Source organism: Eulemur rufifrons, chromosome 30 (assembly GCF_041146395.1).
Source record: "Eulemur rufifrons isolate Redbay chromosome 30, OSU_ERuf_1, whole genome shotgun sequence".
NCBI classification, from domain to species: domain Eukaryota; kingdom Metazoa; phylum Chordata; class Mammalia; order Primates; family Lemuridae; genus Eulemur; species Eulemur rufifrons.
This window is the reverse complement of record NC_091012.1, coordinates 118219493-118233437: the sequence shown is the minus strand read 5'-3', so window position 1 is coordinate 118233437 and position 13945 is coordinate 118219493. Positions and strand designations below refer to the sequence as shown.

Genomic DNA, 13945 nt, shown 5'->3' with positions numbered 1-13945 from the left:
CAAGCATTCACTGTCTGATATAAATGTGTATGTCACTTACAGAATCTCTGTTTGTCAGAGGATCATGATATTTTAGAGCTGAAGGGAAAGACTGAAACTCCTTCCAAGAAGTTAAGGCTTTTGCCCAAGCAGAACTGAGATCATACTAGCTACATTAAGGAAACAATAGACAAAAAAAAACAAAAGAAAACAAACCAAAAAACATCCTAATGAAACAAAACAGAAACAGAACTGCAAATGGAGCAATATAGATCTAAAGACTTATAACAGAGGGAAGGGCCTAGAGGAGGGGGAAACAGGAAAAAATTTTCTGTCTCTTTAAAACTTCCCCTACCCTTTTTGAGAACTGCATCCCTACCTCAGGCCAGTGGTTGGGAGGAGCAGAGGGAAGGCCTTCTGTTCTTATCCAAGACCTGTGCCAGCCCACCCCCTCCAAGGTGGGAGGCTGGCAGAGTTCACAGGCTTTGTCTTTGGCAGAGATGGGATGATTTGAATAGTTAACCACAATAGCCTACAACTGAGGGGCCCTCCCTTTAAAAGCTCTGTATTTCTGCCTATGTTCAGGAAATTTGGATTTTGAGATAAGAAGGTCTGCCATTTTTCCTTCTTTGCAGGCAAAGTAATAAAAATTATCTTTCCTCCTCCCCAAAACACTTGTTTTCATTCTTTTGATGCGGTCTCAAGGACAAGCGCCGAGTTTTCGCTAACAGGCTTTATGACATTAACTCTGAAATGGCATCTATTTTTATTTTCTGAGACACTCTTTAATTTTGTCCTGAGTTGATTTTTATACTTGTTTTATATAACATCTTCTATCTACCCTTTGTCCTCTAAGTCTTACAACAGCTTTTCACAGTGAGCAATATGATTCTGATCTAAAGTTGGTAGAAGGCAGAGATTCCTTTAAGACGGAGGGTCTTACACCTTCTCTCTTGGCCTCCAATCTGAAAACAAGCTTGGCCTCTGCACAACCTGATTCGTTTTGGCACGGTCCCTACATCAGCACTGCAGTGAGCTTTTCAAACACAAATCTGGTCATATCTCCCCTACTTGATCTTTGCAATGGCTTTCCATCCATGGTGGAGAGAGATCATCCTTATCACTGTATTACAAGCAGATGAACTGGTTTATACAGGGACACTTAGTCCTTACAGGTATTCCCTCAAGTTAAGGCACATTCCGGGGAATATGCCATGATTCTATGTAAATGACATTCACATAGAACAACTCTTCTTCATTCTCTGGTCCAAGGTACAGTTGGCTATTACAGTCAGAAATATCTGGATTCGAATTTAGTTCTACCACTGGCTGACTGAGATCTGGGGCAAGCTATTTGAACCTCTCTGAGCCTACATCTTTCATTCGCAGAAATGAGACAAGCTCTTCTTGATAGAACTTTTAGGAAGATTAAATGACCTACAATATATTAAAGTGTACTAAAAATGATAGAATGATATATAAATGATAGTTATCAATACTCTTTACCAACAATCTTTGATCTACTTGCCATGATATGGAGAGACAGTATGCAAACAACAAACAAGGTAGAGCTCTTGACCAGTGGGCCAAAAATATATATTATACAATGGTGACAATCATATACTACAAAAATATATTTATTCTGCAGTAACATCAAATTCTATTCACAGTGTCAATTGCAACTTTTTCTTCCGATTTGACTTTGACCTCTACAATAATTAAGGATTTAATATAAATGGATACTACTGATTATTCTCAATAACATAGAGGAAAATATTTTATCTACCATGGTCTTCATTGCCAAAGGATCTTAAAAATAAGGCCAAAAATAAATTGATCATTAAAACAAAGAAAAGTTCAATATTATCTCCCGGATGGCACTCCTGTGATATTATTGCTGTATTCTCAGGTTTTCACCTGAGGGGACATGAAGATGATTATGACATAGTCCTTGCCCCAAAGGCACTCACTATCTCATTAGAGGGAGGTGCTGGTAATAACTGATAAAAAGGCAAACTGTCAAGGAGTTCTCTGAGAAAGGTCCAAAATGTTCTGTGAATATAGGCAAAAGATAGATTTCTTCCAACTGCAGGGATCTAGCAGGGTGCTGTGGGGAATGTTATTTTGAGCAATGTCACAGAGGATGGGTAGGACTCCTTTGTCAGATATGGCAGTGGAGGTGTGGGGGTTAGCAGCTAGGCTGAGAAGCAAGCTTGAGCTTGACCCAGAAAGTAGAGGAGAGCAGGATATATTCAGAAATACTAGCTACAACAGCATGGCCAGAACACAGGGAGTAAAAAGGAGATGAAGTTGAAAAAGCAGGTCAAGAGAAAACTGTGGAAGGTTTTAAATACCCAGCTGAGAAGCTAGACTTTTTTCGACATGCAGAAATCCAATGAAGGGCAAATGCCATGAGGGGACTTGGTTCGAGAAAGATGCACAACTAGAGTTAGTATGAAGGATTTATTGGAGGGGTAGGAAAGAGACTAAAGGGGAGCCAACCAGATAAGGAGCTACTGGCTACAGGTGAGAGGTGTTAAGAGCTAGAAGGCAGGCAGTGGCAGCAGGAAGCAATGGATGAATGGCAGTTTGCTTTTTCATCTTGAGATGACATACTTCCTGAGGGCACTGGTCTCAGACACACTCTGTCGCCTAGATTAAGAGGTCTTGGTGCCTTGGGCTAAACCAAAGAGATGAAAGTACTCAAGTCCTGCAAATTTGAGCAACTCTAAAGACTTGCCTGGTGGCATGTGTCTGAAGAAGGAACACTACAAGTTAGAAGAGATCATGTGCAAAGGCTTTTTAAACCAAGGGATCTGTGATATGATAAATGTAATACAAAAGTAAAAGTCCAATGATTTGCATTACCCTGACACCACACAATACCCCAGATTTTTACATCTTTGTCCTCTCTGCAGTCATTGTGAGATTTCTTTAGTCTTTTTCCTCTTCTACAATTTCTATTATTTTTACATGAACATCTTTTGCAGGTGATGCTGACAAGTGGAACTGTCTCACTAATCCGCTATGATGGTGAGCATAAGTGATGATTTCTGTGCTTGATGATGAAAAACAAGATGAAATAATTTGTTCCCAAACATGACCAAGCCAGCGAGCCTACTATCTTAAATTTTAGTGATAGATAATATGGCCAAACACATGTAAAAATTATATAATATTAAATAACCTGTATTTTTCTTAAATTCTATTCTCAAATATAAAATCGAAGCCTTGGAGACACATGCAACAAATCAAACACCACCATCAGCATTAATTCCTTCACACCTAAAATATGATTTCTTAATCATACTATTGCATTCATGTTCTTCTTTCTGATAACAAAAAAGAGAATCTGAAAATGGAGCTAAACAGATTATTTTAGAAAACAATTAGACATAGAATGACTCTAAGTGAAGATTCCTGGCACTCTTCTATGTGTGCAAGTGTATGCACTCTGCATACCAATTACAAACTAGAAAGAAAACTCACCTGTTTTCTTCCTCAAGATCTGCTAGGATTCTCTCTAGCTCCCCTCTTTCCTCACTCTCTAAGGAAATCAAGATCTGGGCAGGACTACGAGGCTGGCTCAGGGGGGAGTCCTGGTTCAAACTTTGGCAGTAATGCTGGATTAACAAATGTTCATCATCTCTGGAAAATAAAATCAAAGGTTTTGGTTTTTTCCCCCCCTTATTTTGCTTTGGGAGGCAGGGACTCGGGTGTGTATTTGAAAATAGAAACATTTATTTGCTCTTAACAATTAATTAGACCTTTTTCTAAAGACCTTTTGCTACTGTTGAGGTTGTGGTCTACCATCCTACCAGTGACAATTCAAAGTGTTTCTTGCTCAAATTTTCGAGTGAAATTGATTGGCCTATTTACATGGATAAATGAAAGGCAGAACTACAGAAATGCTGGGACTCTATGTCAACAGTTAGCTAATAATTAATAAATATTAAAACACATAATAATGGTATAATGCTTTGGCTACCAAGCCTGTTGAGATAATGTGTTCACTCAGCCACGCTTGTTGATACTGACTAGGAAGAAAGCTGCAGCCCTTATAATAGAGTCAGTATTTTCCTAAGTACAAGGTGATGCAACCAAAAAGTGTGGCTTCAGTAAGCCAGTTCTAACTTATAAAAGTCATGGAGGCAAGAGGATAACAATAATTAAACTGTAGATGAATGATAGTTTTGTGCAAATATTTTTTAGATAGAAAAACAAAAATTGAGAAAAAAGACATTAAGGTGACTGACCAAACACTCATTCCTCAGAGTTTTTTTTTAACATTTCATTTTTTAGTTATTTTTTATTTTTTATTGATACATAATGGTTTTAAGGATTAATCTGAGGGGAGAAGGAGACAAAAAGGCTTATATTTTGGGAGGTGGCTGCAATCTTTCCTGGAAACTAGGAACTGTCTAATATATAGGAGAAACTTTTCTGAATGCATTGCTCTAAGCTCCTAAAAGCCCTATTTACCTTTAAGTTATGATAAGAATTTCATTTTATTCTTAATAAGAGGCTAAAGCTCTTTGTTTCTGGTTAGATATCATTAAGATGATACTTTAATATTTCTCCTTATGTATACCTACTTAATTTTAAGTTGGAAAAAATAAAATATTTAGAAAAAAGTCCTCCTAGTTTATATTATTATTTTGGTCCATCAAGCCAGATGGCTGAGGTGTGAAAAGCTGACTAAAAATAATTATTGGGTGTTAGAAACAAACATTTAAGTCAACCAATCCACCAAACCACTTCCCCAAACCTGTCCCTAAAATACCATGATTTTTATCATCCATCACTGAGTCAAAATGGATTTTATGTCCTCAGAATGAGCTAAAGCTAAATTTCATTTTAAAATGAAACAAAAGCAGTTTTACCACCTATCTAATACATTATCCCTCTTTCCAAATTCTAAAGTTTTATTGCTAGAACTTCTCGTGTTTAATTATAGCATATAGTTGTAATTATACTTTTCTTAAGGTTCTCTTAGGGAGTCAATGAATGACAATAACTATAACTTGAATTAGATTCTAATATCAAAATCAGTGAGCCAAAGAAGCAAATCATTCAAGCCATGTACATTTGGTTGATTCTTTGGTCACACGTTTTCTTGTCAAATATTTTATATATTAATACCATTAACAGTTTTTCTCATAGGTAAGGAAGAGAATGCACCACAGTTGTGTTTGGGAAAAGGTTGTGGGGGCTTTTTGTTTATTTGTTTGAAGTAACTCATATTGTTTGAAGTAACACATTGTTTGAAGTAAGTCATATACAAATGACTGAGTATTGACTTGATTCTTTATTATTACCTTGATCGCGGTTATGTACCAGATGAGTTTTATTCTCATATCTTCGGTAACTAGTTATATATAAATATATATAAATGCTGCTTTGATACTATTTCTCTCAGCCTAACCCTCATGAAAGCCCTTTTCTCATCTGAGCATAACTTTGGGTTGCCACACCAACTACTTATGATAAATTTACCATTCTTCCTTTTGCCTAGATTCTCCATGACAAGATGGGTAAGATATCCATAACTCAGTACACTAAATTCATCATTGTACTTTGACTCGATTTCTTCTCTTTCTATTATTTATTCAGTTGGCAGATGCTTGTTTTTTCCTTCATATTTGCTTCATCATGTGCTCTCTCCACCTCAGACCCTGGTTAGTATTTACGGGGTTCATAGCAATGTTCCTCTGTGCCCCTACACTATAATGAAGCCTGTCTCCCTGCTATAGCTCTGTTCTCTGCCACTTTGAGCACCACTCTATCTCCTTCCTTAAAGTTTAACAGGGATGGCTTATCATCCAACTAACAAACTACAACCCGAATTTGAACTCCCTGCTCTGGAAACCCTTCACAAGATTGCCTCACTTTATTTACCTCATGAAGATGCTAAATCATAAAAATCTACTACTTTGGATTTCTGAAGGAAAAAGGCCAACTAATCTACCATATGGAAATAGCAATGCTATATCAAGATCATATTTCCACTCCCCATGAGTGGAGAAAATACTACTTAGCCATCACTTTAAAATTAATATCCTACCCCTTGAAATATCTGGCAGATTTGGTCAAAGAATAGGCATTTAACATAAGTATTTGGGACTCTGCAAATTGTAATAACATGGTGTGAAATAAGTTTAAATAAGAATAAGGCCAACTATTTTTGCTACTCTGGAATACCAATAATGCCAAAATTTGGATGAGCTCATTCCATGCCATGCTGTTAAGCGTTAAAGAAAAAAAGTAAATGAATGGCTCCTTGAAAGATCAAATGAATACGATGCTGATTCCTATATCCTGTGCTATCCTACCTCTAAATCCCTCAAAGCAATTTCATTGTCAGGAACATTTTGTAAAAAGAGATGGGATACTTACATGCTCTCATTAGGAGAGATGCTATCATTTAGATAAGATCCATTGCTGTTTTCCATTTCTGCTAGCCTGATAAAAAACGTAAAAGCTCATTAAAACTTATGTGACTTCTTAGAATCTACTCAAGACCTAATCGAACATTCCTGAAAACTAAAGGATAAAGCACGGCCAGAAGAGAAAGGAATCCTTCAAATTAAAGGATGTGTGTGTTGGCTTAACTATTTGAGGCAGTGTGTGGTAGACCACAACTAGTCAGTAGCTTTACATTTATGATATAAATTCTAAGGGAAGTTGTATTTAGTTGTTTTTTCCCCCACAGATCTATCTTGCTTCCACTGACAACAGGTCTTTGTTTTCAAAAGAAAAGCTTCCCTAATGACAAATGCACTCCCTACCTTATACTACTCCTCGTCTTTTAAGACAGTTAATGCTTTCCACTGATTGCAGACTTATGCTAATGTTTTCCACGACTGATAAGCATGTCCAGTAGTTAGACTATTGATAAAGGATGGATGTACAGTAAGCTCCCTAAACATTCTGCCTCCAATTTTTACCTTTAAAAATCTCCTTTACCTCAGACAAAAATATTTTTTACAACTTTAAATAAAGTTAACCAAACTCTTAGAGCTTTATTTCATAAGCATAAGATATTTTATAATTAGTAATTCAGTTTTCAGGTATAAAGATTATCTCAAACACAAAGACGGTGGGACAGAAAGGTCCAAAGATTAGGAAAATTAATTCTTTTCTTCTTTACAGTATATCAAAATAAACACAAATGAAAATCTGGTGCTTTCATAGTCTCCACATAACACAGTATCATTTCTTCATATATTAATATCTAGTCTAGTAGTTTTCTAAGGAGGTTAAACAATTCGTAAGGCAATTTTGCAAATGTGCTCAGTACAAAAAAACATAACAAGGCTACTGGAAATGTTTAAAGGCCAGGGTTAGGGAAGATTGTTCTGGACTAATGCTCTTATTGGTGTCCAGAAACAACATGCAGTGGAATGGCATGCACGTTAGAGGGCAAGCTGATTAGTAGAAATCAGACAAGATCGGGAAAAAAGAAAATATTTGTTTTAAATTATTATAGGTTAGCTTTCCTTGGTTAGTTATTTCAATCAATATTTGCCTGGCATTCAACTAGTCTCATACCTGCTAGCATAATGCTCAATGCGTGAATGAGTATCATCGTGTGAAAGCTGAGGGGACGAGGCAGGCCTATAAGGCAGAAAATGTGATTAGTTACAGATACCATCCATTAATGGAGAAAAAACCCCCACCACACAGTTATGCTATATACATGACCTAAAATGCTTTTATTCTAATTCTACGGATAATGTACACATTTAGTTGTTCCTATATCTTAAATATCATCAAGTATTTAAAATCCAGGTTTGAGAGATGATTTCTCATACTTCTGCTTTTATCCAAAGCCATGAAGAGAGACCAAAAACTTCTTTGGACAGTTTTGGTTATATAAAAGACTGGGAGAGACAATTTCTAGGTAGCATTTCGTCCTCCTACCTTGTAATTTCTCATATGCTATAGCCCTGAAATTGTGTTAGCACTATGTGGTTTAATATTTTAAACAGTTTATGTTTAACCCTGTGCCATTTATTAACCGCCTTTTTATTGAATGGAAACTCTACGTTTGCCTAGTATATTTACATTCAATTATTTTAGTTTCAAAGGGGCTACTCTAGTCCAAGAAATCTTAAAATTCCATGTATCAAAATGTCTTGGTTTATGCAATTTTGTAAAGAAGGACTATATCTACTAATTTAGCAGCAGAACTACATTACTACTTTAGAGAACAAAATAGAATGACCCAAGATTATATTGTGATTTTTTTTAAAAAGAATGACTAAATTTAATAGTATATCACAATATCTTAAATATTTCTTATTAGGGATATCATGTGCTCAAGCACAGATGGGAAAACAAAAGGCGTGAATAATCTACATGCTTTTTGTATATAAAAACCTACATTTTCTTAGCTCTATTGGCTAGAATTTTAGTAGGGTTAACAATTTTTCACCCTTTCATATTTGATTTATTAATTATCCTTGAAGTTTTTATAGTATTTTTTGGATTAACCTTAGGAAAAAAAAACCCTCATCTGTTCTGAAAACCAGTTTGGGCTTGTGCTTTTTGTTTTAATTGGACTAGGACAAAAAGTCTCTTCCATTTCTCTGCTGACACAGAAAGCCCTTAGGTAAAGGCATGAATCCAAAAATCAACAGTAATGTATTCAGTGAGGACTCTGGTTTAGCCCAATGTCCAGGCAGCTTTGAAGAACTTGGTCTGAATACTAAGGAGAATATGTTTGTTTCTTCTTACATTAAAAAAAAGAAAGAAAGAAAAGATAAAATGTAGTTACCTACAGTAGCTAGGCTTACATAGGAAACGTGCTAGAAATTCATATTTCTTAATGAAGACACAGTATCATAAGATAATTACAACACACTACAGCAAATAACTAGGGAACTGGAATTCCTCCCTGAGAGATAAAGGTTTTATTTATGAAATCAATGTCATCTAGGTCAAGTGTAATCATATTCAAACTGGAATGAATTACAAAGATGTTTTAAATTGCCATGAGGAAACAAAAAAGAATGACTACTCAATTTAGTAGGCAAATCCAAAGATTTCCATGTGAATCTTCACTATAGTTTTGGAGAATTAACCTGCTAATTTTCTAGAACCCTGGACTAAGTCCATTATTAGAAAAATGCTAAGGTTTGTTTGGAAACCTTCACTGCAGATCAAGATAAATTAATACCTGGATCATTTGGCTTATAAGCACTATATTCTAGAACATACCAGTCTTTCAATTACATATTTTTATAAGCTAAAAGCCCACCATCAGGGAAAATATATTAGTAATGTTTCTTTTTTAATATTTGATACCCTAGAAGTATATAGAGGAAAGAAAACCTAAGACTTTGGAGCAGAACTACACCAAAAAAAGTAGGCATATAAATCTAAAACACTTTAATACAATCTTATACAGAAAATTTTATACAGAGCTTTAATTCTTAGCCTCCTGGATAATTCCATGTTATTTTTCTTATTAATGTACATAGCGCCTATCACAGCATGCACAAGGACAAGAACTTGTAATAACCAGAAATATTAAAAAATATACACTAAAAGAAGCACTTATTAAACCAGAAAATGAGCCAAATGGGAGTACTGGTCCAAGAAGAATCATTTAAAAACCAAGAATTAGTAAAAATACAAAACCACTTAGTCTAGAAACAAAACTAAGTGCAAAGCCTTTTAAAACACTTCTGAAAGAAGGTAATAATATTGTCACCCCTTCCCACTTCCTAAATACAAAAACAATATACCCAGAAGGATTACTTCCTATTATAGTTAATGACCCATTCAGCCAATTCCATCCAACCCACCACCATCTTCTCTCCTGTGAAAACTCCATTAATAAGTTTACATTCATTGAGGTTTCAATGCAGAATATTTCAAAGAATATTGTTTGGCTGTCCTACTTATGGACAAACAATGTAAAAGGCCTATGCTAGATTTAGTTTAAGATACTATGATAAACACAGGCAAAAAAGAGTTTTGTCTAAGGAAAACCAAAAAATATGTATCTCAGGAAACTTTCAAATTCTGTGATCCATATTAAATGGATTAAATACTGTCGCTGTCATAGGATTTGTTAAGGTCAGATAGAATTGTTGCAAAATAAAACCCATTAGGACCTGGCTTTTATGCCTGAATAGGATAGCTTTACAATGTATTTTATATATTATTTATAATCCTATGAGTAAAGATGTTAATAAAAGTATTAGTATTAAAGAAAACACAGACTTTAATCTGCTGAATTTATTTTCTTCCTCAAAATTAGAACTTCACACAATTTCTGAATAATCTAACAAACTTTTCATAAAAAGGCAAATTGGGGTGTGTTTCAGCTATTAGAGAAGATATTTTACTAAAGGATATTATTAATTTTAAAGTGCTTCAAAGTTAAAGGGCGACAAACATCCTCTACTTAAGTTATTTTAACTGATAGTTATGATTTTTTTCATTAGTGTATGTGTAGCTTCTTTCTTTTCAAGGAACTGTTCGTTACTCTTTGCCTATTATTTTTGTGCTACCTTTATCCATGCATTTTAAAAAATTATTCTTTGGCATATTTGTCTTTTAGATTTCTTACTTGGTTAAACTTATTTCAACACACAGTGAATCCATTCACTTATCAGGATCCAATCCAGCTGAGAACTTCAGTATATCAATTGTTAAAAACTTTCTTATTTATGAAACTTCTATAAACAGACTACCTGGGTCAGGAAAAACAATTACCAATAGGCAGGGAATATAACTGAATATAAATAGTTCCCAAAGTTGTTTAAGCATGGTGATTAAAGAAATCAAGTAATTCACTACTTACAGCTACCGTATCTCAAAATTAAGGGGCACAATAATGCAGTTTAAAGAAGAAAGGGAAGCCTTTCACTTTCTTTAGGCCAATAAAGCCTTAAACCTCAATTAATAGTTTGCATTTATTACTATAGGGTTTTAAAAAAGGATCTAGTTAAATTCAATCACATGGTGGAACAATAAAAAAAACCACATGAAAATAAATTGAATTCTTACATATAAGCCCATCTTCCAAATTGGTCATTTCCCCTTTATATATAATAGAGCTGTCTGACTTTAAATAAATATTTTAATAAACTATACTTTGAAATACCAAAAATTTGTTATAAAAACCATGCATAATATAATTTTAAAACAGGCACTTTGCTTACTAATATATAAATCAGAGGCCCCCAAAAGGGTTTTCTAACATTATAAACTCTGAAATAAATCAGTCATCTGTTGGTATCTAATATTAGTATTGTTAATACACACCCATAGTAATAACAAAGACTATAGTACACTTTTCTCCTAGAGTAGATGTATAACTGTTTATGACTGAATAATTAGTTTAGAGAGGAGAACAAAATGAGTTTAATTCAAAATTTAGAAAGCCAGTATATAAAGATTAGTAAAATAGCATAGCATAAACTGATAAAAAAAAAAAGTCCGCACACCTCATTGAAATTATTCAAACAAATTCAACATCATACAAATTCTGTTGATTTTTAATAGTCCACTTATAACATGCCCTAAGAAATAAACCATCATCCTTTTGAAGGTCTTAAAAGCATTGAATCTCAAGAAATATGGCTAAAGAAGGTTATTATACAATCAGGAGGCTCTTCCTTGATTTTATTTGAAGAAATACATAAACACGTCTCCCAGGAATACAACTAAAACCCCTATAATTTCTTTGATTTTAATTTTAACTCAGGCCAGGATTTCTGCTGGTTAGGATTTCACCAGGTGGAGGACCTGAAACCCCACTCTGATTCTCCTGATCTGTGGTGGATGGCACTCTCAAAGTCTCATCAAGAGAAGGGAAAAAAATTGAAATGAAGGAAGAGAAATGAATATGTCTTCAAAAGAAAAGAAAGCAAAACAAAACAAATAAACAGAACAAATTTTTTAAAGAAAATCAAGCGAGCAAATGTGTTGGTGGTAGCAGCACCCTTCAGCAAAGTACTCACGCAGAATCTACCGGCCAGAAGTTGATCAGAGTAACGGGACTGCAAAACAAAAAATGAGGTGGTGAAGAGAGACACAGGCAAACTCAGCCACAAAAAAAATTTATTGAAAGCCAAAATAAATAAAATCCAACTAATTAAGTATGAACCATGGGAAGCAACAGCCAAACAAAGGTGCAAAGTGAATTAAAAGAAAAACAAACAGTTGCGAGATTGCCATCAGAAAAGAAAAAGAGTAGTAGGTTTAAAAGAGGTGAAAACATCATCCGTTTGATCGTGAGAATCATTACTACTTACTGTGAAGTAATCTCCCGCGACTACGTTTTCTTCCAGGTAGAAAAAAGTGACTAGACATGACCACACAATCAGATACAAAAAACACACACATCTACTGATTTGTGAGGGAGGAAAATCAAAATGAAATATTGGAATCACTCATTTGTAAACAGTCCCATATTTCTTAAAAGCTTTGTAAGGCAATTAGTGGCTGTAATGTGTTTTTTTCCCCCGTGTGATAAAGTTTAACTTTTGGAAAAAGTAATTGTCAAGAGACATGGGAAAATGGCAATTGAACATCAGCTTGTTTTTCTCTTTTCAGCTAAAGTAAATAAAAAGAAAGAAATAGAAGAGACTGTTTGCATTTAGGAGTGAAGGAGGGTGTTCAGCTGAGAGGAGTTCAAGTACACATTGAAGGAGAGTCTGTTTTGCTTTTGCCACTACTCACGTTTCCATGTTGTCCCCCTCTAAGACAGTCTGCACTGGCAGGTAGCCCATTCGGGGATGCTTCGCAAAATACCTTTTGGTTCGGAATTTGTTTTTCAGTACCTTGGCAAAGTCTCGAACATCTTCTCCTGATGTAGTCTGAAAGGGAAGTTACAGTAAGATCAGATTTAGGAGAGTACGATTTCAAAACAAATGATCACTGCAATCTCCTGCCATATGGCACTTATTTTGTAATTAAGGAGAGTGTGGGGGCTGTGAGCAAAGCCTTTTGAATCAGACAAATGGGCTTTGAAAGCAGGTCTGGCGTTTACTAACATGGGTGAGTGATTTATCTCTCTGAGGCTCTGATCATCTGTAAAATGGGGGCAATAATACCTCAACAAGTTGTTATAATAAATAAATGAAGTAGACAAGCTACAGGGCTACTCAATAAATGGTAGTTTATAGAAGTCTGAAGGTCAAAAAGTTGACCTTAAGTTTTACCACACGTTATGGTATCTTACAAACTAGTTAGTACACAGAGACATCATGCTTCACCTACTAAATATCAGTCTATTCACGGCCTGGTACATTCTACATCACGATCTTTGTAAGAATAATAGTGAGAAAGACAATTAAGTATATGGGAGGATCACTTTGATGCTGGAAGAGAAAAATGCTCTAAAGTAGAGCTTCTCATACTTTGGTGTGTAAGGGAACCACCTGCAGAGCTTGCTAAAATGCAGGTTTTACTTTAGAAAGTCAGGGGCTGGGGCTGAAGATTCTGTATTTCTAGTAAGTTCCCAGGTAATGCCAATATTGCTGGTGACAGATTATACTTTAAATAGCAAGCAACTAGAGTTTAGAGAACATAAGATTTATACTCAGGTCTGTCTGGCCACCCAGTCTATGCCCTTGCCATTTCATCAATGATTTTTCAAAGTTCTACTAGCCATTGAACATTTTCCTAAAACAACATCATAGGAGAAGGCTCCACCTCTTACTTATAGAAATGTGGGCAAATTATTTAACCTCAGGACCTCAGAGTCCTCATCTATAACAAGAGGATAAAAATAAGAATACTTATTTCACACCGAGTAGTTTAAAAGGTAAACACCCAGCATTTAGTTGGTCAGTGTTAGTATATAAAACATATTTTAAAAGTATTGTTAGTATATAAGCCAGATAAAAGGTGAGCAACATTGATTAAAAGTGGTAAGGTATGAATTTTGGGGAACCCACATACCATCCCTCATACCCAACATGCCTCATGGCCATAGACCCTCAGA

General features: G+C 35.1%; 1 protein-coding gene across 7 annotated transcripts in view; it reads right to left on the bottom strand.

Annotated features, from left to right (window-relative positions):
* DMD (dystrophin) overlaps positions 1–13945 on the bottom strand; it is a 1602346-nt gene that overhangs the window by 45185 nt on the left and 1543216 nt on the right. For 3 of the 7 annotated variants that reach the window (XM_069463910.1, XM_069463911.1, XM_069463914.1), the window contains 5 exons: positions 12679–12815; positions 11958–11996; positions 7531–7596; positions 6376–6441; positions 3469–3627 (listed from right to left, as the gene is read on the bottom strand). In XM_069463910.1, the coding sequence (XP_069320011.1) occupies positions 3469–3627; positions 6376–6441; positions 7531–7596; positions 11958–11996; positions 12679–12815 (467 nt within the window). The remainder of the gene's footprint in view (positions 1–3468; positions 3628–6375; positions 6442–7530; positions 7597–11957; positions 11997–12678; positions 12816–13945) is intronic. The other 4 variants (XM_069463912.1, XM_069463915.1, XM_069463917.1 and 1 more) reach the window with 2 other exon arrangements.